The following is a 25,249-nucleotide window of genomic DNA, read 5'->3' as shown; positions in this document are numbered from 1 at the left end:
AGACACCAGGCTCCCGTCTGACAGCGCCGGGCGGTGAGTCACCGACCGTGTTGAAACCGCCGCCGCTGCTCACTGCGACGCTTACCCGGTAAGATCCGCCTCTCACCGCTAAAACAGTTGGCTAACCGCCGTCCCGTCGACGCTTGCCTCAGATCCGGTGACCGTACACGATTTGTTGCGCATTGCAGACCGGACGATCGGAAATGTTATCACAGGTCATGGTCACTTGTCAGATACAAGTGGCAGGTAGGGGAAGGCGCTTAACTAGCGACCCCTACTCGTTCGCGACCAGTACCTACCTACCACCCACCACCTAAGCACGTATGTACAGTGAAAAACAGTCGGTAAAAGAAAATTGGGCGGTCAGTTTCGGAAAGACTGCCATACGTCGGCTACCATATTCATACGGTTCCGGTTTGTTCGTGCTTCCGGTCGGACGCATTAGGCAAGGCATTAGGTGAGTTAAACAACAATACCTATTTTACGCAAAATATGTGTGCTGGCATCCTATTTTGTAAAAGTCGATGCATATAGCCATAACTTACCTTGCTATTATGATTCATCGCTTTTTTCAACAGATTGTTGTTTTCCCGCCGTGAATCTGTGCATCGTGCCTCGCCCTCGGCCCTCGTCCTGCAGGGTGCAATTTGGAAATGTGTAGCCACTCGCACTGACTATTTCATATTTATTTTCTCCCTTCATCCCCTACTGTTGTCGACGGCAACTGGCAAGTAACTTACTCAGACAAGTCCAGCAAGGAACAAGTGGTTCGTGGTCGCAACTTACACTTGTGTCCACTGTCCAATGAAGGTGGTACCTATTTATTTGTCTGAAAAGTAGTACTCTGACTCAGTTCAGTTTTCGTACCATCGTGCCAGACCACAAGCCAAGGACGCTAGGTTCTAGTTTGCATTGCCGTCTCTGAGCACTGAAAATCCAGCCAGTGGCAGTTTTGGTGGCCATCGTGTTTGGGCCATCGTGATTGCAGTCGTCCCTTGAAAGTGACTGTCATTGGTGGTGTCAAAGTTCGATATCATTGATTGACGTATGGTGCAGATGTCCGTTGCCGAGGTCTCGCAGCCCTTCCGTGACACCTCTCCTCACATTGACCGGAGAGCCGTCCTGAGGTCGTCCTCGCCCCTCCACCCCATCCCCGTCAGTCTCGTTTGATGTCCATCTACCACGCACCCGCTGTCGTCACCAGCAGCGCCCCAAACGGACAGCTCATCAATATACGCCAGTCAGAGGGTTACCGCACCGGGCGGAGGGGTCAGTGGCCAGCGGGAGCCTCGTGATGACCGCAGCCGTCCCCGACAGGGTCGGCGCGGGCGAGCTGACACTGGCGGCTGCGACACTGCGACAGCTCTGGGGCGCTGAGAGGAGCTGCGGCGGGCGCAGAGCTGTTGAGGATTGAAGACGGTCATGTCTTCGAGCGGAAACACCAAACGGGTGAGTACCGCTAGAAAGTGCGACGACCAGTGTGAAATCTGGCGACCTCACAAAGTAAGGCCGCTGCTGTATGCGCGCCGCTCTCCAGCCCAGCCGGCGGCCGTGTGTTGAATATAAGCAGCGTCTGACGCCACTGGGACGTCAGTCACGTGGCCCAGCTCCTCTCCACTCGGAGTTCATTCACCCGCACTCCGCGGACGGCAGCGCGGTATGCGTGCAGGCACTGGATGCCCAGAATGCAAGCAGTAATTCAGGGAGGAGGCACAATCTTTTCATGAATGACCCTCATTACCAATCGACTTCAAAAACGACAGCAGGGCAAAAGAGGCGCGTTCGGTAATGCTTTTAACAACTTAACTGGAAGCTAGTGCTTAGTTTCATCGTATTAGTGACAAGTTTTGTTAAACCTTAACTGCAAATCTTCACTGTCAGCAGCATATATTAAAGCAGTGGAGCGACTTGAACTTAATCACATTCAGCGGCCAGTAAAGTGGTCCGTTTCTTTGGTAACTTTGGAACGGTAGTCACGTTTCAGAAAGGAAAGGCACAGGGCGTGATATCATCGGACAGCATTAACAACAGGACAGCATTCACAAGTACGGCTTTGTCAAAGTAAAAATTATAAATACATCACTGGGACTCAAATTCAGCTGCAGATGAACGTCACTGAAATTCCAGGTTGTATTCGTAACTGGCACATCGTACTAAAAACACAATAAGTGGTGAGAAATTCAATATTTTAAACGCTTTTCACGACAAGTGTTTCAAGCGCTTAACAACTTGTACAAGTTACAAGAGCATTACGCCAGTGGTTCGCCTGCATTGCACCTCGGCATATCAACAATGCATTAAAAGAACAACAAATCATACCATACGTTCCACACCGCACAAGTGTCAGTTCTGCACACAGCCGCACACATTCTGAGTCACGCCATGCCATAAGGCCTACCCCGTTTGGCGCGATCCCTGAGCATTAGGTGCCTATCACTCGCCCTCCGAGGAACCGGGGGACCGCCGCGAGCGGCCGCCACCCGACGCGGGGGACTCGGCAGCCTTCAGCTCCCTCCGCCGCTGCATGGAGCGCAGCGCCCTCTCCCGCAGCTTCTTCTCCAGGGCCTCCATGTCCATCTCCTCCTCGTCCTCCTCCTCCGAGGAGGAGCTCTGCTTGGAGTCCTCCCTCGGCGAGAGGCGATCCTCGCTGCGCCCGGCGGGACTCACAGAGGCCCGCCGGGCTCCCTTGGCGCCCTCCCCGTTCGGACGTCCCTCACCCCGCCTGTCGGGACTGCCTGAGGCCGAGCCACCGTCGCGGAGCTCGGGAGAAGTACCAGCCTCGTCCTCACTGTCCGAGCTCCGACCCTCGCCATGTGAGCTGGCGCCATCTGAGCTGTCTGCGACAAGTGTCTCCCTAACGACAATGTCGTCACGCCACAGGGGAGGCTCGCCACTGTCCGCACCGTCACCGGCACCGGCGTCCACATCAGCGACGGCGTCCTTTTTCACTTTGGGACCGTTGTCTTTACTCAAGCTGCCGCTGCGCTTGCGTGACTTGTGCTTCTTCTGTTTCTTGCCTTCCTTCTTTTTCTTCTTCTTTTTCTTGTTTTTCTTTTTGTCGCCGTCCAATTCCTGCAGACACAGGTGGTAAGAAACAATAAGTGGAATGATCACGCTTGTACTAATGAGATAACGCGAGGGAGGATTATAACGGAACACTGAGTAAAGGACCCTATTAACGGGAACGAGTCACAAACCTGCAAGCGTTCGGATAAATGGAGGTGGCGTCACGTTGCGTTAACAAGCGCACTTTACTCAGCCCTCAGCACAAACAATTAAATGCTCCATTGTTTATGGTGAGGCTTACTACGCTACATAAATTTCAAGACATAAATGGAAAAATAACGGATAAACAAGTCAAGCGTATCTGGCATCACATGATCGCCAGATACACCTGTTGGCTATTTTCGAAGTCGACATGGCGCCTACTGCCTCCCACACAGTCGTAGCCACATTCCCGCCGTACTCACCGCCTCCCCGTTGGCGGTCCGCCGTTTCTTAGCTTTGGATCGGCTCTTTCGGACCTCTGCGGTGTCCTGATGGCTGCTCTTCTTTACCCCCTCCGGCGGGCTAACGGAGCGCTCAGACGGGGAGCGGCGCCGCTTCCCGGCCCGCCGCTCCCGGCTCGAGCTGCGCCGCCTCGGGGACCGGCTGGGGACATAGTCGTCAGAGTCAGCCTAGGGGAATGACGGCATACCACGGCGTGCAAACGGCTCGAGACAGCTATCACATAATTATATGAGCGGGACTGTTGACTTTTGTAATTACGAAGGTAGTTAACAAGCGCTATGATTTTCTGCCACCTCATTGGGTTTTAGAGCATCTTAAATCGACCGCCGTGGGCGATTTAATTAAAAAACTTTTAGAGTGAAAGCAAGGAGTAATCGCAATGTAGCCAACTAAACATGCCGCACGCGCAGCAGGTCAGGAAAACTGATTCTCCGTGGACCCGGTAGCAACCACACTCCCCAACATACCGCGGTTGTGGAGATTTCCGTCCCGAGGAGGACAGTTTGCGGCGGCTCCGTTTCCCCTGTGACCGGGAGCGACTCCGCTTCTTGGCTGAGCGGGAGCGGCTGCGTCTCTCCAGCGAACGGGAGCGGCTCCAGCTTCGTCGTCTGTCACCGGAGCGGGACCGGTCCCTCCGGACGTCGCCGGACCGGCTGCGGTTCCGGCGGCTGCGCGAGCCGGCCTGCAGAACAGAGCTATCAGACGGCGGACGTTTACAACAGCCTCTACACAAATGCTCTACGTGGTCTTTCCTACCCACAATTCATAGATGCATATACAAATACTGCCAACAGACTTTCTATGCAGGGATGCGGAACCGTGGAAATTTCAGACGGTTCCGGCTCCGGCTCCGGAGAAAAAAAATCTGCTCCGGCTCCGGGTGGAATGCCATGGCGGCTCCGGCTCCGAGTAAAATGGTCCGGCTCCGGCGGCACCGGCTCCGGCTCCAATACTCAGTACATCCCCTATGCAATTAAATACGGGTGGAAGAAAAAGATGATGGGATTGGTGCATGCTGCTTCTGTATTTGCAAACAAGGCTATTTTCATATTTTGAATACCGCATGTTTTACTGCCTTGAACTGTCAAACCGAACTAGGTCAATATTTTTTTTTTCTGTTTAAAAAAGGAGCCGGAGTCGCCCCCTTTTTTGACGGCTCCGGCTCCAGCTCCGGGCTATATTGTTTCACGGCTCCGGCTCCGGGCAAAATATGCCGGCTCCGGCTCCGCATCCCTGATTCTGTGAATAGCGGCATATCTTGAGGGCTCAAGGCTCAGCTCTCAGATGCTCCTTGCAGACGCCCACCCCTAGGCAGCGTGCGCTTCTACCCACCTTCCTCTCTCCGTCATGCGAGTCTCGTCCACGGGAGCGGCGGCGGCGCTTGTCATGTGACCGCTCTGACCGATTACTGGCCTCCACATCGTCCGGAGTCCGCTCCCTATCCGCTGCGCCCCGCTCCGGGCGCCGGCTGCGCTCCGTGACAGGGTCTCGGCGCCCTCTGTGGCCGTCAGTTGAAGACTGGTTCCGTGCCGAGTCGGAGGCAGACGGGTCTCTCCTAGAAGAACCAAGTGTTGTAAGACAGGGTCAAGCTGGCAGATACACCTGAATGAAAAGGGAATCAACATACGCAAGGTAAACATCATACTTTGAGCATTTACTGAACAAGAAAATGACCACGGACTTGGGACGTTCTTTCAGCAATCAGCAACACAAGGCAGAATGCCACTGAGCAATTTACCGACGCCGCGGGCCGCTAACGCATCAGAGGGCAGCACTCATAGGCGGCGGAACGGGACGGCACCGGGGCACCGGGCCCCCCTTTGATTTTGGCATTTTAACATTAGCCCCATGGGCGTTGCATGGAAAGAATAGGACCAAAAGTCGGCAGTGCCCTCCCCCTTAATTGAAGATATTCCGCCGCTACTGGCAGCACTGGCCGGCCGTCCCCCTCACCTGAGTCCGTCGCCGCCGGGACCGGGTGCCGGCGAGGCCCGGTGACGCGACCTGCGCTCCTCCGTGACCGGCGACGGCTGGCGGACGGCACAGCTCAGCTGGTGCTCCACCCGCTGCCGCTCCGCCTCCAGCTGGCGACCGATCAGCAGCTCCTGACGCGCCTGCTCTTCCTGTTACGGAGCGAGGGAAGGTGGTGAAATGGGGAACAGGAGGCAACCGATCAACAGCCCCTGACGTGTCTGCTCCTCCTGAGAGGGACAGTATTTCAAGGCTCTGTACGTCATGATCCCGTGCATTTTGTCGATGCACACCTAGCATATACCAGAGAAAATATTAACTTGATATACTAAAAAAATGGCTACCACCTCCTTGCTTCGATGTTGCACTGGAAAAGCTTTGCCTCCATGGAGCAAGTTGTTGTCGAGAGTAGAGTAACTTACATTTCTCTTTTTGATTTCCTCCTTTTTCTCCTCGATGAAGCTGTCTGGGATGCCATTTGGGTTGGCGGAGGCCGAGCAGAGCAGGTCCCACAGCTCCTGCATGAACACTCTGGCGTTCTTGCCGTTCAGGAAACCGGTCAGGTTGATCTGCATCTTCCGCGGGTTTAGATTCTGGAACGGGAAACGGTTAGTTATCTCCCTATTCGCCGAGTTTTATTTATCCCTGGTCTTACATTTCATACATTTGTCGACCAACAACAACGTACAGCGTCGCGATGTAAGATTAGTTTAAACGATGAATCATGAGACGTTGAACACTACCGGTCTCCAAAGGTACGATCGTGTGTCTCGCGCGCGGGGCGACCTGGGCCTGCACACACCGCGTCAGATGTGTGATGCGCAGACCGCTATCATTGCGCATAGAATCCGTGCCCTGGGGGAGCCCGAGGAGCTCGCCTCACTGTTTGACTTTCGCCGACGCACGGCAGTGTAACCGCCCCACTAGACAAGACCGTGACTTGCGCCCGCCAGCTACAAGAACAGCGGTCGGGCGGCGAGGGTTTGCGTACCGAGCAGCCTCGCTTTTAAACTCTGTCCAGTGACGTGACACGGCTCGAGCCAGCGGCTTTTAAACCGGCAGCGAAACGTTTCTTTTATTTGGAGTGATTGTGCGTACGTGTGTGTGCTGTTTCGGCCGATGATTGTTGTTTGCCGTGTACCTTTCGACTTCCCCAACCGTTTTATTCACTGACAATTGACACGTAATAGCCACCGTGTTGTGGAGTGTCTGCAGACGTAAATACATACATAAATACAATACTGTACAAGAAATTAGAAAATGACCATAGACTTGAGATGTTCCTTCAGCAATCAGAAACACACGATAGAATGCCACTTTGACAATGAGAAACATTTGGAAATGCATGGAAAACGAACGATGACAGAACAAAAACAAGGTCAGAGGTCTAATGTATCCTTCCAGTGATCAGCAGCCTGACACTGGTCAGCATCAGTGTGTCCCACCTTCTCCTCTAGCTGGTTGAAGACGAACTCGATCAGAACCTCGTCCTCGGCGCCCAGCATCTCTGTGACGCGCCGAGTGATCCAAGGCTTGATCACATCCAGCTTCACACGGGGCATGTCCACCTGTGGGCCGCCACAGTGTCAGTTGTCTCAGGCCCCATGTCAACCTGTCCTGGTGTTGATACTCACAGACATCAGTCAGACATCCCCAGTGTGCAGTTTTGAGTGCTTTGGTTGGTGGTACAGATAACCAATGTAAAAATGTGCAAGCTATCCTGTTACACACTATCATGTAATAAAATTCAAATGGTGCAACATTGTTAATGGACTAAGGCACTTTCGTTCTTTTTATGACCCCATCTTCTAATTATGGCCCCATATGCCTGCTTCTGCAATTGAACAAGTTACATAATAGGTACCCATTGTGGTTAAAGATTGATCAATGTTGCTACAACATGAGGCAGTAAATACTTTTTAAAGTAGCATACAGCAGGATTATTTCTGGCCATGAATACAAAGGAGAACAAAAGCTTACTTTCTTAACCAGGCTGTCAGCAAACTTCATTTGTTTCATCATCTTCTTTTCTTTGTCACTGAAGCGGCTGTCCTGGGCAGCAGAGGTGCCCTGCAGGATAAAGAAACAGTAATTATTGTTGACGCAACTCAATGTCAAGATTGACAAGATTGAGATAGCTAGCCTGCCCATAATCCTAGCTCAATCACTTTGTCAAATAATGAACACAACAAAATATTTCATTAATGATTTAGGGTAGGGAGACGAAAACAGATGACAACTTCTGTCTATAAATACGTGGGGTCTTTAGCTCCTTGCCCTGTCTTCATTTAAGGTTGTTTTGTTGTATTTATTATGGGTATTTATTATTTGTTGCAATAATGTTTCCACACAACCTTCCACCCAACAAATCATTCAACTTTCACTTAACTTGGTAAACAGTTTTTTTGAATAGGTATGCCTCCTCAAAGCTTCATAAAAGCTGAAATGTTGTAACTTGCAATAATGATGTTCCGAAATCCAAAAAAGAAAATATTTTGAGCATCAAGTACCTAACCAAGTTTCATTAAAAAAGTTAAACCAAGAAATTTAAACAGGCATGTATTCCGAAGGTATGCCACAAGCTATGCATCAAACTGAGCCGACATGATATTTTTTAGGATCCACCTCCCGGCTTGGGGCTCCCACTTGCACTGTGAACAAATGTAACTGGAGCTGCTAAAGGAGTTTTTAACGTATGTATGTATGTATGTATGTATTGACGATCAAGAGCAATCCACAATCGGCGTGGCGATTACACTCCTTACACTAACATGCTCCTTACACTAACTCCTTACACTAACATGCTCCTTACACTAACTCCTTACACTAACATGCCTTACAACCTTAAACAGAAGTTTTATAACAGTCTAAAATAGCCATACCCACAAGGTTATAACATTTGCATTGCAAAACACATCATATCTTTATCAAAAACATGAAAATAACATTTGATTGAATTTAGCGCAGACCACGTACCCGAAAAAAGCCGGCGTCGGCCATGGTGATGAAAGAGTCTCAAACGAAAGTTTGCCTTTAGTTTACAAAGGCATCCTGAAGTTAAAACCGTAAACCAAGCTGTAAACTATGGTTCGAAAGTGAATAACTTGCCAAACTGGAATGAGGTACGGTGGTGGTAACGCTATTTGTAAACTCTCCAATTCGCAGTTTTCAATTGCATTACGCGTATTTTTTTGTATTGTGCGCTGAAATTGTATTCAATGAACAGCTGATTAAATAACTCACTAAAGTACTGCCACAGATTCGCTTCAGGCCTATATTGCGTGTCATTGAAGTCAATGTGTTCGAGCATCGACATTCGACTCTCACTGTACGCACGGTGTATATTATTTTCACGCCAGTGGCACTGCGAGGGTATCAGTGGGGTCAAATGACCATAACTTTATGATGGATCCCCTGCTCAGTCGGAATCATTTGATTGAGCAGAACCAAAAGCCGTCGTTTATCCAAGGATATACTACTCGTTTATCCCACTCCCATGGTGCTCGGTAGCAGTGGCGGATCCAGGGGGGCAAAATGGGCATTTGCCCCTCCCAAACGGCATAATTTTAACATTACGCCTATGGACGAGGCATGGAAAGAATCGATAAATTGTTATGGTTTGCCCCCCCCCCCCAAAAAAAAACAACTCTGAGCTGGATCCGCCACTGCTCGGTAGGGACTAGGGACTAGGGTCTTTTTGTTCAAAACGGGCCGAATCGGATCTGTGATTTTTCCAAACTTCCCACTGCCCGATGTACGGGACCTGGTTCTGAGAAATGCCTAGTGACATAAGGAATACCTAGTGATGTCAATTACGGAAAATCGGAATACCGATACCAAACCAAATACCAACCAAAACCGCGGAGAAATACCGAAACCAAACCAACTTGGGAACATGAGGAAAATACCAGCCTTTTACCGATTTCTTAGCCTCTTAAACACATAAGCGAGGGCTCATGATACCAACAAAATACCAAACACATTAGGATTACAATACCAAATACCGAGTTGGTATCGGTTTGGTATCGGTACTTATACCAAAAAGTTGGTACCTATCCGATTGACATCTCTAATAAAAGAACCAGATAGACAGACGGTCACGGGACCCTGATTTCTTGTAAGAAATGTTTGGACACAGTCACACATGACCATGAGGAGCCTGATGCAATGATTCCTATTGCAATTAACGCCTGGGCAATGCAAGATATCTATTTCCCTTTTACAAAGTTAGTTAGCTTTGTCCATCGCACTTCGTCCATTCTTCGTTCGTCGTAGCCCTTCCCATCAACCGCATACTATCCCCGTCGATCGAGCGCCGGAGCAACCCTGGGTCTCTCCCCATCGGGAGTCCATGCTCTGTCAACCGGGATGGACGACGTTTGGGCGCTGTGAGAATGGGGTGGGACCCGGCTCTTACCAATGTCCTTGGAGTCACCCAGGACTTTGGAGCCTTGGGAAACGGGCCGCGAGATCAGATTCCACTGACGAATAATGGAGTCCGGTCCACCACGGAACAAAATGTACTTAGGGCCATTGAGGAAAACGCAGGGACCTGGTGAGGCGGGCCTGATTCCACTAATGGGCCATGGGCTGGATCGAAGAGCCCTGGATCTAATTTAGGATGTTTTTTTTTCTGATTTTGTTTTATTCAACATCCGGTTCATTTCCCCCGACTCGATTTTATTCAATGTCTACTGGTCCCAGGGTCTAAATCGGACGAGCTTGGCTTCACTTTATCCGCACCGTGCCAGTGCAGTGGTTCGACTCCGATCGTGACAACTCGAAGCTCGGCGAGGGACAACTCAATCGATAGTCAATAGATGTGATCCGGTGACCTGACATTAAATGACCGAAGCTAAAAATGTTACATGCTCGGAACAGATGCTCAATAAGATGTACAAACCAAAAAAAAAAAAAAAAAAAAAAAACAACAACAACAACAAAAACAGTGGCATCGCCAAAAAAGGGAAGGGGCATAACCTCAACCTACTGCCAGTTATACCGAAATACCTTATTTGCTTTCCTCATATTCGTATCTACGTATTTAAAATGAAAGATAAGAGGGTGTACCGTGACGCCCGCTGACAACTCGGTACTGGGTCACGGTCGCCGGTCACGTGATTTCCCACGGGTCAGTGGGCCAATGGCATCGCTCGTGTTATGTGTGAAGCAGTGAAACCGGCAAAGCAGGCGTGCGAGACGGGATTACCTACTGGGTGCCTGTCTGTGCCAGCGACTCAGTGAGCCGAGCTGACCGCAGACACCTGTTTGTGGTGGATTGTGAGTCACTGAGTTGTGTTCCTGCTTATCTGTCAGCTCAGGTGTACGGCAAGCTGCGACACTGCAAACCGGAATCAAAACGTATCATTGATAAAGTCTTAGGTGCGTCATATATTGCAGTGATGATATTGCACTTGCAAACATGATGATCAGAGAAAACTTTTAAATGCTCTTGAATGACTTGTCTCATTTCTGAGGATCCAGAGAGTCTTAGTGAACGATTGGAGACGCTCGTTTTGAGTCTGTGATTAGTGTGAATAATCACGGCGCTGCTCCGCCTCGATAGACGGAACTCAACCTATATATTGCCTCGATGCTCCGCCTATAGGTGTATATATTTTTAACCTTGTCACCTATAGGTATTGCGATACGGCTAACGTGGTAAATGCGTATCAAAATGACTTGTTATAGTAAAGTTGGCGATCTTATGATCACTCATGACGTTTTGCAGGCATACCTACATGTCACCGTACCGTCCGTCACCTAGGCACCGTAGGTAACACCCACGGTATTCCCATACTTACGAAAGCGATTTACTCCAGTCGCATTTCTCTTGCCGAGACGCTTCCGATAACATACAATGCCGGTCCACATGCAAGTCAAACATGCATAGGCGGACAAAGTGTTTGAACGGTAACCTCGACTGATCCGGATCCTCACTTCGAGCGCCGTTATCCAGACCAGAAACGACAAAAAAGTTGACCTCAGTATCAGCTTCTATGAATGTTCTCTTCTCACGCTTTGCGCTCATTCTCAATAGATACCTAAGTTACCTACTTGTGTTAAACACATGTGCATAACAATGTCACAATCGAAGTGACAAGGAAGAAAGTGTACTTGCTTGATGTAACAAGGCATATTTACCCGAAGAACATGAGATGATATGGATAGCATTATCTTTATAGGAGAGGCTTGTTTTCAATCTGGTACCTATCCACAAAACAAATCTAAATGTTGATTCTCCCTGGCTACGAGTAGGAGAAAAGGCTATCTCTTCCAGCGGGCTACTAAGCAACTTGAACGAGCGAACAAAGCACGTTTTACCGATTTTTAGGACTCCGGTCAACCGGTTATCTCTAAGGTCATGTTAAAAGCCCCAAGGTATGGGTCCTGTTATTGGTAGGCATACGACTTCGCCAAAAAATGGTGGCATACTCGCTTTAACTGAAAGCGGCTTAACCGCTTTAATTTCATTTTAATGATTGATATCGCGTTTGTGGTGATCAGGCGCGTCGAAAAATATCTTTTTGTTTGGAAAAGGTGTTGTCCTCTTGTCAAATTTCAAGTTCAGTTAAATGTCGCTCAGGCCACGAAAGAAGCCACGGTGCCTGTAATCCGATTCTGATATTGCAATTTTTCTGAATTCACTGGCGACCTTTCCGACTTGCTATATCTTAATTTGATTGGAGTTAATGACACGTAGATGTTGTGAGGTCACGTAGCCGACCTGACATCAATTAACTATGAAAACCTGTGATGAAGAAGCTGCGAGAATTCAAGTGTTTACTACATGGTGTCCCGAAAGTCTTGAAGCTTTTTTATTTTTGTTGTGCTATGCCACCGATTAACCCGGCAGTTGCTGGGGTATTTCGCCACCCACCGTTTGCTGGGGGGGGGGGGGGCGTTAAACGCCCCCAGCCGATAACTCGAGAACCAATAGGCGCAGCGAAACGCACGAGGCGGCAAACGAAAGACCGCGACGAGACGCTTCAGATGAGTACTTTAAAGTTGAATTTTGAGGTCACAGGTCAGGTCAAGGTCAGGTCAAACACCTGAAATCGGGCTTTCAGTAGCATGGACTTCAGGACTTCGCAATGGGCGCCTCTCGTCATAAACTCTGTCAAAACGGTGCACAATCCATCATATAAGGCCTACAAGAGTGTCAGCTCCATGCAGGGGTCAGTCAAGCATAGGTCAGGGTCAAGGTCAGGTCAACCGGGCAGGCACATATCCCCGAAAATAAAAACTGATATTCGCAGCCTGTGACACATGTTTTATGAGTAATTTGGGGCGTAGAACGATGGTGACATTCATTTTATCATATGTGTACGTGTTTGGCTAAAAACGTTCAATTTAAGAAATGCATGTATCATGGTCGTGAAGTAGTCACGAGAAATTGCCAAGATTCAGTAAGATTTTGGAAAATGCGGAACGATAATCAATAATCGAAGATAGCCATCTGATTGTTCATGGTATTGGCAGTCTAATGGCGTTTACTGCATGTCTGTATGTCTATTCTGTGATTTTATATGATTTTTTGAACATATGCCGTTTTTGGTCGAAAACTCAGAAATCATGACGTCACTAAATCCTCGATATCTCAAAAATTTTCCGACCGATTTTTTTTTGACACTTTGTCACAATAGACTTCAATCAATTCCCTACAGGTACCCAAAATTTGGCGCGCCTGCGGCGCGCCGTTTTTATACTATGGCCCGGCGAAAAAAGTGGGGGCGTTTAACGCCCCCCCCCCAGCAACTCGCGGGTTAAGACAAAAGGCACCTCAAACGAAAGAGGATGACAGAAGTTCTGTATTTACATGTGTAGGGCAGAACGCCACGTTAGTCAGTTGGTCCCGTTGTGAGTCACAAGAACGTGTGCAAGAGAGCACGCTCTCCGCCGCCGTCAAGTCTCCTGCTTGACGACTCTCCGGTGTCATGTCCGTTTTGCGGCTACAGAGGCCTGTTCCCTGGAGCGGACCACGCCACAGAATGGTTTTCTTATCGGAAAGCCTTTGGGCTGTTTTCAGTTTTCACACAATTCCATTTCGAAAATGAAGATCACTCGAGCGCGCTAGCAAAAACCCATTTCATTTATCTGATTCGACGCAGCATTATGGGGCAAAGGCAAATATAAAATATCAACCGGGCGCAAACCATACGCATCAGAAACTTTGGTTCATTTTATTCGTAGATGTGCGCACGTTAAACTTTAAAATTCATAGAAAACGGATTGGGTGGGGGGATGGGGGAGATGCATGGACCCCCGGGCGTTTTCACTGAAACAGAAACAGTGCACTTACATATCTATGCAGACTTCGATACTTTTCGTAGTTGTGTATAATTATTATAATGTCAGTCTCCCGGGTCTCCCCGGTACATCGTAAACCAATTAATGACTGATTGACATAGAACCTCCGGGTCGCTTCAGACAAGCACCTTGTCTAATTCGATCTACTCGCTAATCCAAGGCATTGAGTAATCTCATCACAGTTCCACCTGTGTATTTGCCCGGGGCGATGGCCTGTGCGATGGGGTCGTTCCGCCGTCCTGTGCCGCGGGCTGCGGGGGTCGGTCCGCCGGCCGGCCGGCCGGCCGGGGGGCGCCCGTATAAGAGGTGCACGGGGGCGGGCCGCCGGCAGTGTCCGTTGCAGAGGTCCAGTGCGCGCGCCATCGTGTGCCGGCAGTGCCGACTCGGAGCGTCCGTTAGTACCCCCAAAGACTGGTCGCGATGCGGCGGCTCGCTCTGCTTGCCGTGGTGTCGGCGGCGCTCGCGCTGCCAGTGCAGGATGTGCCCACCGTCTTCAAGGCGAAGGAGGACCCAAAAGGTAAGCTCAGAAAGTATCGGTGGTTGTCTATTTATATTTCTACATGACTCGTCATGCGAATTGCTGTAGCCAGGAATCCTTAGGAGTCCTGTCATTGTTGGTGCTCATTTTAGTGTTACAATAAATTGGTATATTTTCATAAATCTGTGTTCATTGACAAGCTAATTCAAATTGAATCATTTATTAAGGCTTAACCCGCGCCCTGGTGGGGTCTGTTTATAACGCGACCTGGTGGGGGGGGGGCTATTTTTTGCCCCCCTCGTATCTCCGAAACTACTGGACGGATCCGCAAAATTCAAACGGCGTTCGAAAGGCCTGTCAAATTTGTCGAGGGAAACCAAATTTCATTGACCTCGGGGTCACCGATGACGTCACAGGTCAGGTCAAAGATGAAATGTTTCACCGTTCACGGGTCATCTAGGGAATGCGCTATAACACCGAAGAAAACGCATTTTGTCGAAAATCAGCGATAGGGCGTCAGTTGCCTAGTACATATATTGCTATAAGAGGTCACTGACATTACCAGGTCAGGTCACAGGTCAGGTCACCAAGGGTCACAGGTCAGGTCACATGAGTCCAACTTTACTAAGGTTGTGCGATGCATGTTTTATGGCCAATTTTTCATTTCCAACTCAGTGGTGTTGGTTATAAGACTATCAGGTACGGCTTAGGTCACTTTCTGGTGGAGGTCAGGTCAAGGTCAGGTCAAAAAAGGTCAAATTTCAAAGTTGATATTTTTGCATAAAATGGGTATTGATTCGATGCAGCTCGTCACGGGGAGTCTAATGGTGGTCTTTGTTTTGCGCTACGAGGTCTAGAATTGCAAAAAATTGAGTTTGAAAATTTGACGTCATCAATTTTGAACAGTTTTTTCGCTGTAACTTGGCCAAAAAAGAGGTATCGATCTCAAATTTGGTATGCAGATAGAAGGCGGTAAGGACTATCACATATATTCCGGTTTTTTTCAAAATTCAAAAAACTTTTTGGATTTTTCGGCTATTATAATCAAAAAATCTATTTTTTGATTTTTGGGGGTCAAAATCCAAAAATTTCAAAAATCCGAGATAGGAGTTTTGTAGCCCTGTCAATTCTACAGCTTTTATGTCTTTATCGTTTTTCTGTATTTGCAAAGCTATAGGCCTGACAGCTCTTCCCGCGAAACCCTTTTTTGGGTCGAAAACGGCAGAACATGACGTCACTCTGACGTCATTTCCGGCCAACCTATCATAGCCTTTGGAAAAATTTTTGGTCACAATGTGTAAAATTGATGTCCGGGAGGGTACTGAAAGTTTGGTGACGATCGGCGCAGCGGTTCTGGAGATATATCGAAAAGTCTGGAGGGGGGGGGGGGCAAAAAATAGCCCCCCCCCCACCAGGGCGCGGGTTAAGGTCATACCTATTGATGTATTTTTTGTACTTATATCTTATATGGCTTCTTTATTTTCAAACGTGCAGTCGGAAATCGTTTGAAGTCAGTGACAGATCAAAAGCATCATGGCGTAGATGTTTGACACGCCACTCAAATTTGAACAAAGAATGGAAAAGAAAACACGTTTCGGCCGCAAAGTGACCAGTGAAATAATACGGTTAAACATGTCTGATGTTCCGCTTTTTTTCTTCTGTGCCCCTTAATAAATTTCAAACCATAATGGCTATAGAGTCCATTTGCCAAGTTGTGAGAAGTCATTTAGCAGACAGGCAGAGAGGCAAGGTCACGTCATTTCTAGTTTCATTTAGCGAGCAATTTGCGAATCGCTTGTTCTGAATTATGAGACTCTGGAAATTTTATGAAGCTTTTGCCAAATTGAAACCAATTTGAACAACTAACTATGCATATTCGGAACGGTGATAACCGACTGTTGTGCTTTGGAAATTGCTTTAATGTTGGGAAACAAAATTATCTTTGAAATCAAATACGGATAACTCTACTAATATGAAGCTTAGAAATTCACATGATATACGTAATGCAAAGCCCTCCTAGCATTGTATGGTCGATTTTCTTATTACGAAATTCTAGAGTAACTCGAAGGTTATAGGCTATCATACACTCGGAAATCATGCAAATCTCGCGATAGGATAGGTTGACTGCGCGGCTCGTAAACGCTAAAAGCCGTGGCGATCCCTATAAGTACCTGCAAATACAATCAGACTTAACGTCCACTTGGTTTGTCCAACAAAGACTACGAACCGTATTTCATCAAAATATTATCATCCTGTAGCTTTTTGTTTACCAAACTTGTCACGAAGCTTCGTACCTAAATGACGCACCACGCATTAACAAACGTGTTATCAAAGACTGACAGAAAACACAGCCCTCGAGCTATTCTTGGATTTGCCGATATGCGAATTTCTACCAGGCAGAAATATGACGGCCTTGTTGATAGGTACTTTAGTGGTGATAGTCAATTGTCCCTGATAGAATAGGACTAGATCAATGATCTTTTATCATCATGCATTAGACTGCCGAGAATAGCGTTGCTTTATATAATGCGAAAGAAAGTCAGATGTAATCAAATAGGTAATATGGTGTAATCTGCGTGAACCTTTCTGACCCTGGTTGTTATTTTCAGCCCTTTGCTACACGACTGGGCCGGTAGCCGGCGATCCCTGCACCTACTGCAAGTGCTTCTCCCCTGGAAATTGCATCGTAAGTGATCCTTTCGGGTACCGATTTACATATCAGCGTTTAGTTGTAAGTTTTGAACAGCACCACACCAAGTCCAATCGGGATATTTTACTACAGTCTACATAGTTGCACACTTATGGATTAGGTACACGATTTTATGAACATTTATTTTATGTACCAGGTATTACAACGTCGAGCGTATACGTTATCAGATTCTCACCCCTGCACCAATTCAGTTTGGCATTCACTTCGTTTCTCATCGGCCTTGAGTTGATTAAAACGCTTATGAGTCCGGCACGTTTTCAGAGAATACCTCACTGGCATTCTTTGGTGGCATGCTATACCAGTGTAGCGAGTGGCGAGTGTAGTTATCACCTGCCTTCCACCGATCATACGGCCGTGCTGGCCCGTATTTGGTGCGCTCGCCTGCGCATTTTTCAGGGGCGCTCGGTGCAGTTTTGTGACCGGCGGGGTCGGTGCCTGGAGTGCAGAAGCCGAGCAAGGCCACTCCTTTCCCCCTCCACCGGACAGTGCAGGTCTGCTCGCTTTCCGGGCACGGCTGCCGCTCGCGGGGCGCCGTCGGGGCGTCCGGACAGAGCAGGATGGACACTCCCGGACCCCGCGCATCCCTCCTGACACGGCTCCTCAGTCGGATCGGCTGTTGTCCGGTGCACCATTTCCTCCGACGAGGAAACTACTGCCCTCGGCAGTACACGGAGTTCCTCAATCAAACATTCTCGCCTTTCCGCCTCGAGGGATTTTTATGTTATTGAGGACTCCAATCCTGCTTAACGAGGTGCTTCGCTCCATGCGAAAATGTCAAAAGATCATCATCCTGATTGACTATTGTCTGGTATGTACACCGTGCATGGACACAACGGAAAATCTCAAGGATTCCTACTCGTACAAGACGTGGCGGCACCATTACACTGCTTCTTCATGTCCTTAGGTCGTTTCACAATTTCACAATATTCTCGTAAACAACTAGCCAATGGCATGCCTCTGGTAATCTTCATCTTAATCCCACGCCCAGAGGCTGTAAGTCAGGGACACGAGGCCGCTGGTCAGCAGAGCTGAAACCGATCAATTCCACGGAATTTGAGATTTACTGGGTTGTCCATTAGTCATAGTACACCAAATATTATTTGCATAGTTCTTTCCCTTATTATATATTTTGTTGGTATGGTATGCAAACTTTAGCCAACACATAGGTATTTTACAAAAATCTCTTATTTCACCCGCACCGTAGCTCTCTTGTCGAATGTAAATTGTGCTGCGTTCATCAGTGATCAGAGTGCCCGTCTTTCACCGGTCTGTTTGTCTGTTGCAGCCGGTGACCGCCGAGTGCGACTGGGACAAGAACGCGGCGGAGCACACGGCCAACGGCTGCGAGGCCGTCTACAAGCCGGGCATCTGCTGTCCCACCGTGAAGTGCCCCGACAGCGCAGCCGCCGAACCCGCAGGCCAGGGTGCCGAGGCTGCTGCTGCTGGGTATGAACAAACAGCAGCAGAGCCGAAAACTCCTGTCGATGTCGCCACTCCTGAGGCTGAAGGTGCAGCAACCGAGACGGAGGCATCCGCGGAAGGTGTTTCCGCCGACGCGGGTGTTTCGACTGAAGCCGCAGCTGCTGAAGCGGAGGTTCCGAATGAAACCGTAACCACTGAGGCGGAGACTCCCGCAGGTTCTGCCGCATACGAACCGCAGACTCCTGCTGAGCCAGCTGCTGTTGAGGTGGACATCCCAGCTGAAGCTGTAGTTGATGAGGTGACTCTTGGCGAGCCCGTTATCGTAGAGGAACAGGTTCCGGTTGTGCCTGTAGTAGTGGAGGAAACTCCCGCCGAGACTGTCGTAGTGGAAGAAACTCCCGCCGAAACTGTGGTAGTGGAAGAAACTCCTACCAAAACTGTGGTAGTGGAAGAAACCCCAGCCGAAACCGTGATTGTGGAGGAAACTCCCTCCGAAACTGTGGTAGTGGAAGAAACTCCTGCCAAAACTGTGGTAGTGGAAGAAACTCCAGCTGAAGCTGTGGTAGTGGAGGAAACTCCCGCTGGGACTCTGGTAGTTGAGGAAACTCCCGGCGAGACTGTGGTAGTGGAAGAAACTCCAACCGAGACTGTGGTAGTGGAAGAAACTCCAGCCGAGACTGTGATCGTGGAAGAAACCCCAGCTGAAGCTGTGGTTGTTGAGGAAACTCCCGCCGAGGCTGTGGTTGTGGAGGAAACTCCTGCCGAGGCCGTGGTGGTGGAAGAAGTTCCGGTGGAGCCTGTACTTGTGGAGGAAGTTGCGATTCAACCAGTAATTGAGGAAGAAACTGTATATGTGCCAGTGGCTGTCGAAGAGACTCCAACTGCAACTGTGGTTGTAGAAGAAGCTGTCCAAGAACCCGTACTTCTGGAAGAGGCTTCTGTTGTGTCTGAAATTGTAGAGGCTCCCGTTGTTCCTGTCGTTAAGGAGCAAATCGACGTCTTGGAGCCTATTGTAGCTGAACCTGTGGTTATTTCAGAAGCCACTTACCCTGAAACTACCGGCGAACCAGCGTCACCCGAGCCGGCTGAGACCCCAGTTGGGTCTGAGGCATCAACACCAGAGGCTCCTTCTGAACCCAAGGGTGCTGAACCAGTAACTCCTACCAAGTCGGAGGCAAAGGAGCCAGAGCCGGAGACGAAGGAACCAGAATCTCCTGAACCGGAAACGAAGGAACCAGAATCCCCCGAGCCGGAAACAAAAGAACCAGAAGCTCCTGAGCCAGAAACAAAGGAGCCAGAATATCCTGAATCGAAATCAAAGAAGTCAAAGGAATCGAAATCACGTGAGCCGGAAACAAAGGAACCAGAAGCTCCTGAGCCGGAAACAAAAGAACCGGAATCTCCTGAGCCAGAATCTCCTGAGCCAGAAACGAAGGAGCCGGAAACGAAAGAGCCAGAACCAGTTGAACCGGAAGTGAAGGATGTAAAGCAGCCGGAACCCTCTAAACGTAAAAACAAAAAGCTCCGCACGTCCTACGAACCAGCTCCAGAATCCGCCAATGGATTTGGTGTTGCTGAGAACTATTTCGTGTCCACCCTGGAAGGCAAGGACCCTGATGCCAAGCCCGGCATCGTGCTGCAGGGTACTTCTGCGCTTCAACTTGCTGAGGAGATATCGGAGCCGGAGGACCAGCTGCTTCAGGCCACAGTAACGCTGCAGCAGCTGCAGCTGGCCAAGGGCCCCGTCCTGGAGAGCAACTCGGCGGAGCAGCTGGCCGCCGAAATCTCAAACCAGTTCCCCAATGACGAGCTGATCAAGGAAGTGATCGCCGAGATCACGGGTCCCGGCGCTGAGGCCATTGGCGATGTCATCTCGGAGATAAACGCCGCGCCGGCCGAGGAGGCCATTCAGAAAGAGATTTCTAGCGTGGACCCGCACCCGCAGCACACCCAGGAGGTGGTGCTCGAAATGACGCCCGACCAGATCCGCAAGGTGATTGCCGCCCTGGCGCCCGAGGAGGGAGTCGTGACGCAGACCGAAGCCATCGACGAGGTGCTCTCGGAGATGGCGACAGAGACCGAGCCGGCCACCTCGGAGGCGCCCGTCACCACTGCTGATCCTTACCAGGAGCAGGGTGATGTGCACACAGAAATTATCACCAAGAAGGAGCCGATCGTGATCGCCAGCAAGGAGCCGCTGATCGTCGTCAGCGACCAGCCGGTGATCGTCGTCAACGAGGACCCTGTGCTCAGCAACGACATCTACAGCGATGTCCCGTTCGCCGAGGAGAAGGCGGCGCTGACGCCCTCCGACGAGCTGCTGCCGGCCGCCGCCGCCGTCGAGGAGACCGTCTTCCTGGACACGGTGCCCGAGCCTGTGCCCGAGGGCTCCGGCGAGTTGGCGGCGGAGGCGCCCGTCGCCGAGGTGGAGGGAAGTGGGTACCTGGTGTGAGCTGACACGGCCTGCTGAGAGACGAGCAGCCACCAGCGTCACTCACCGAGCTGCAGCTCACTGGCAGCATTCAACAGGCTGAAAGGCGCCTTGGGTCATCAGCTTTTGCTTATTTCTTGTGGTCTGCCGGGCTGTTTTAAAGCATATTGATGGCTTGGTCCTCGGGAAAGTGAAAGCTGTTTGCGGTTGTTTCGGTAATGTCGGAGATTAAGTGCCTTGTGATATTGTTATGTCCATATAGGTTTATTTCTTCGCTTCTAGCTCACGATCAAATACAAGGGAACTGGCTTAAAATGATATTCTTATCTTACAATGTGCACATACTTTAGCATATATCTACCTACTGTTTAGGTTTTCATCTTTCGCTTAAGTAGGTACACAAAAATGAGTAGTTTTTTCTGGGTGTGATATACCTATAGGTCAAGAGTGATGATGTGACTTGTCAATTCGTTTGTGAATAATATATTGACTACTAAAACGGAAATATGATGAGTTTTTTTACTATTCGAATGTATGTTCCAGAACTTCGACTCAATTATAGAAAATACGCTGAACGCGGTTTTTGGCGACGCTGAGGTCTTTAATATTCTAATTTACACGATGAGTTGGCAAAATTACGGAAATGTGAAAACGTAAAACAAATTAGGTGCTTTAGCTGTCCGTATTTCACATAAGTGGATCAGACATCCCTGGATCTGTCAGTAGGCAAACCGCAAACAAAAATCAAGAGTTGGTGAATCTTTGCTGAATATCAATTAGGTCGTTTAGGGGCGTATATTGAGGCTAGCCTCTATCACAACATTGGTAACCAAGCTGCTTGGGGAAACGTAAACACTCAAACAGATATGCACACTCGTAGAATATTACTTCCATTCGTTATTGAACACCAACTCAAGGACAATATGGTATAGCGCCACCCATAGCCCATACTGTCACCGAACTCGACAATTTCAATCGCCAAATCATACACACGAGACTCCTCACACAATCCTGCACTGATCAGTGTAGGTACGGAGGAGTGCGACCCGGCCCGTCACGTCATCTCGACGTGAAGCGGCCGAGCAGTGTCGAGCTGTGCCGCCATTGTCGGCACGCTGTCCGGCCACCACCCATCAGACCGGTATCCGGGACGTGGAGCTCCACGCGAGGCCCCGTTTTCCTCCTGTCCTGGCAGCAGTACGGGGCCGACAGCCACGCTATCCCGGTCGAAACTGACCGGGGACGAGCCAACTGGCGTGCCAAGGTCATCGGCGCTCCTCCATAGTCGGCCTCCTGTCAGAGGTGGAACCTTCGAATTCGGCTCAGCTGGTGTAGATTAGCGATCGCGGTTTCCAGTTGCTGCCGAGTTTGCGATGAATATCCTTCCAGGCGGTGGGGGGGGGACATTTTTTGCCCCCCCCCCCTTAGTTTTTTCGATATATCTCGAGAACCGCTGCGCCGATCGTCACCAAACTTTCAGTACCCTCCCGGGAGCAGCTAGCGCACATGGTGACCAAAATTTTTTCCAAAGGCTATGATAGGTTGGCCGCTAATGACGTCAGAGTGACGTCATTTTTGCCATTTTCGACCCAAAAAAAAGGTTTCGCGGGAAGAGCTGTCAGGCCTACAGCTTTAGAGATACAGAAAAATGTTTCAGACATAAAAGGTGTGGAATTAAAAGGGCTACAAAACTGCTATTTCGGTTTTTCGATTTTTTTTGGATTTTGACCCCCAAAAATAAAAAATAGATTTTTTTGAACATAATAGCCAAAAAATCCAAAAAGTTTTTTGAATTTCGAAAAAACCTTAATGTATGTGATAGCCCCTACCGCCTTCTATCTACATACCAAATTTGAGATCGATACCTCTTTTTTTTGGCCAAGTTATAGCGAAAAAAACTGTTCAAAATTGATGACGTCAAATTTTCAAACTCAATTTTTAGCAATTCTAGACCTTGTAGCGCAAAACAAAGACCACCATTAGACTCCCCGTGACGAGCTGCATCGAATCGATACCCATTTTATGCAAAAATATCAACTTTGAAATTTGACCTTTTTTGACCTGACCTTGACCTGACCTCCACCAGAAAGTGACCTAAACCGTACCTGATGGTCTTATAACCAGCACCATTGAGTTGGAAATGAAAAACTGGCCATAAAACATGCATCGCATAACCTTAGTAAAGTTGGGCTCATGTGGTGACCCTTGGTGACCTTTGGTGGCCTGACCTGTGACCTGACCTGGTATGACCAGTGACCTCTAATAGCAACATATGTACTAGACAACTGACGCCTTATCGCTGATTTTCGACAAAATGCGTTTTACTCGGTGTTATAGCGCCTTCCCTAGAAGCCCCGTGAACGGTGAAACATTTTATCTTTGACCTGACCTGTGACGTCACCGGTGACCCCGAGGTCAATGAAATTTGGTTGCCCTTGACAAATTTGACAGGGCTATCGAACGCCGTTTGAATTTTCCGGATCCGTCCAGTAGTTTCGGAGATACGGGGGGGGGGCAAAAAAGTGCCCCCCCCCACCGCGCGGAAGGTGGCTGGTAGGCCCACCGCCTGCCGGGATATGGTGCTTGGATCGCCTTTCCCCGTCTGGGATTTGTCCTGGGGCCGTATTCAGGTCGACTTCGAAAGTCGATTTTCTTTCGTAAGTATAATTTGGTATTCACGTCGACACTTCGTAAGTTTTTACCGACGGAGTTCACGTAACTAAAAAAATTCTCAAGACGTAGTTCATGCGTAAGAAAATTCTTGCGAAATGATCGTCGGGAATACGGCCCAAGAACTCTGTTTACCAGAGGAGATCATAGGAGGTGAACCGTTGTCGCCTCCCTGCTAACTGCGGGTCTTCTGTGCCAATTTTTTTATAATCCAAAAATGTTATAACAGTAGGTAAAGCGCCCAAAAAAACATTAGGTATGGAAGATGTCCGGCAGCGCAACCCACCTGTTCGGGCTAGCTCGCTGTTTGAAAGTGACTTCGCTGCGATAAAGAGTCTGGAAAAAAATGCCAAGAGTCTCGCGGGAGAACAGGGCCGCGACCCACAGGTACCGGAGGCTGGCGTATCGCTCGACCGACTGCGTGAGCGCCACTTACAGCCAGGTACCACAACCAGCACAGCATAATATCCGCAGACTTTTGAACGTACCTACATTTTAGCAACGAATGCATTGTTCACTCTGCACCACCCTTTGGCCACCTGCAGGAACAGAGGTGCGGTATTTTAGTATTGCGCAGAGCCCCTATCTTTACACACCGATTCACTGTGGTCATGCGCCACTGCTGATTTGACTAACTGTGGGTAAAGCAGAACTGGAACATCCAATCGAGCAGAACTGGAACATCCACATCTTTTCGGGAAGACACTCTTCGTGATGAATTCACGACTTGCCTAATTTCCTTTCATGCTTCTTTGCACAAAAGTGTGTTGGAACTAGTGATGTCAATTACGGAAAATCGGAATACCGATACCAAACCAAATACCAACTAAAACCATGGGAAAATACCGAAACCAAACCAACTTGGGAAACTGAGGGAAATACCAAATTTTTACCGATTTCTTAGCCTCTTATACATTAGTGAGGGCTTATGATACCAACAAAATACCAAACACATTACGACTGAAATACCAAATACCAAGTTGGTATCGGTTTGGTATCGGTATACCAAAAAGTTGGTATCCGATTGACATCTCTAGTTGGAACGCTCGAGAACAAAACCAGCTGCATACCGATAAGACTTCTTTTAGGAGCATACGACATGTGTTTTCCATTTTGCAATGTCTTCAGTGTTTGCACAATAGGAAACCCTAGTGCAAAATGATGTTACTTTGGAACTACATAATTGGTGAATTAGGTACGTACCTAGACCTCTTTAAATACGAGACTAATTTGTTTCGAATCGGTAACGATATTAAGCCACATTGATTAAACAAATGGCGAACAACCATTAGTTATTTGTATTGTTATATGTACAAACATTCCGAAAAGCTTGCTTCAAAAGATGACTAAGTATCCTGTTTTTACTTATTTGCCAAATCTTATTAGTCAATACAATAAATTAATTGAAGTAGGTATGTCTCGTTTCTTTTATCCTTTGTAAGCATCTGGGAAGACCACATACCTACTTATTGTCGTTACATAGCTCACGATCCAAGTAAGAGCGAATCGTCAAAACGCCTCCCCGGTCTCGATACGCTTTGATCGGACCACCTCCATGATCATTGCCTGAATTACATCTCACTAGTAGAAGTCATTCTTGTTAGGTACGGAGCGAGCGAAGCGAGCGTAGTCTTTCGTTGAAATTTTCTTATGAAATTTCTGAGCATGAGCGGCCGGTCGGCCGACCGTGCGGACGCTTTTGCGAGGCTTATATCTCAGCAACATCTTGACCGATTTACATGCGGTA

The 25,249-nt window shown here is 48.7% G+C and overlaps 2 protein-coding genes across 2 annotated transcripts; one reads left to right on the top strand and one right to left on the bottom strand.

Moving 5' to 3' along the window:
* Positions 1–1,873: 1,873 nt before the first annotated feature.
* LOC122364797 (serine/arginine repetitive matrix protein 1-like) lies at positions 1,874–8,685 on the bottom strand. The gene is made up of 9 exons (XM_043335542.1): positions 8,458–8,685; positions 7,462–7,551; positions 6,927–7,049; positions 5,904–6,074; positions 5,464–5,633; positions 4,843–5,065; positions 3,978–4,192; positions 3,471–3,651; positions 1,874–3,072 (listed from the first exon to the last, which is right to left on the bottom strand). Exons 1-9 carry the CDS (start codon positions 8,479–8,481, stop codon positions 2,434–2,436), a joined length of 1,836 nt encoding a protein of 611 aa, XP_043191477.1. The 5' UTR covers positions 8,482–8,685; the 3' UTR covers positions 1,874–2,433.
* Positions 8,686–14,095: 5,410 nt separating this feature from the next.
* LOC122364796 (cell surface glycoprotein 1-like) lies at positions 14,096–21,339 on the top strand. The gene is made up of 3 exons (XM_043335541.1): positions 14,096–14,308; positions 16,879–16,955; positions 18,265–21,339. Exons 1-3 carry the CDS (start codon positions 14,212–14,214, stop codon positions 20,851–20,853), a joined length of 2,763 nt encoding a protein of 920 aa, XP_043191476.1. The 5' UTR covers positions 14,096–14,211; the 3' UTR covers positions 20,854–21,339.
* The last annotated feature ends 3,910 nt before the right edge of the window (positions 21,340–25,249 follow it).

The sequence above is a fragment of the Amphibalanus amphitrite genome, unplaced genomic scaffold (genome assembly GCF_019059575.1).
Source record: "Amphibalanus amphitrite isolate SeventyFive unplaced genomic scaffold, NRLGWU_Aamphi_draft 000698F_arrow, whole genome shotgun sequence".
NCBI lineage: Eukaryota > Metazoa > Arthropoda > Thecostraca > Balanomorpha > Balanidae > Amphibalanus > Amphibalanus amphitrite.
Note: the sequence above shows the minus strand (reverse complement) of the source record. Positions and strands in the feature narration are given on the sequence as shown.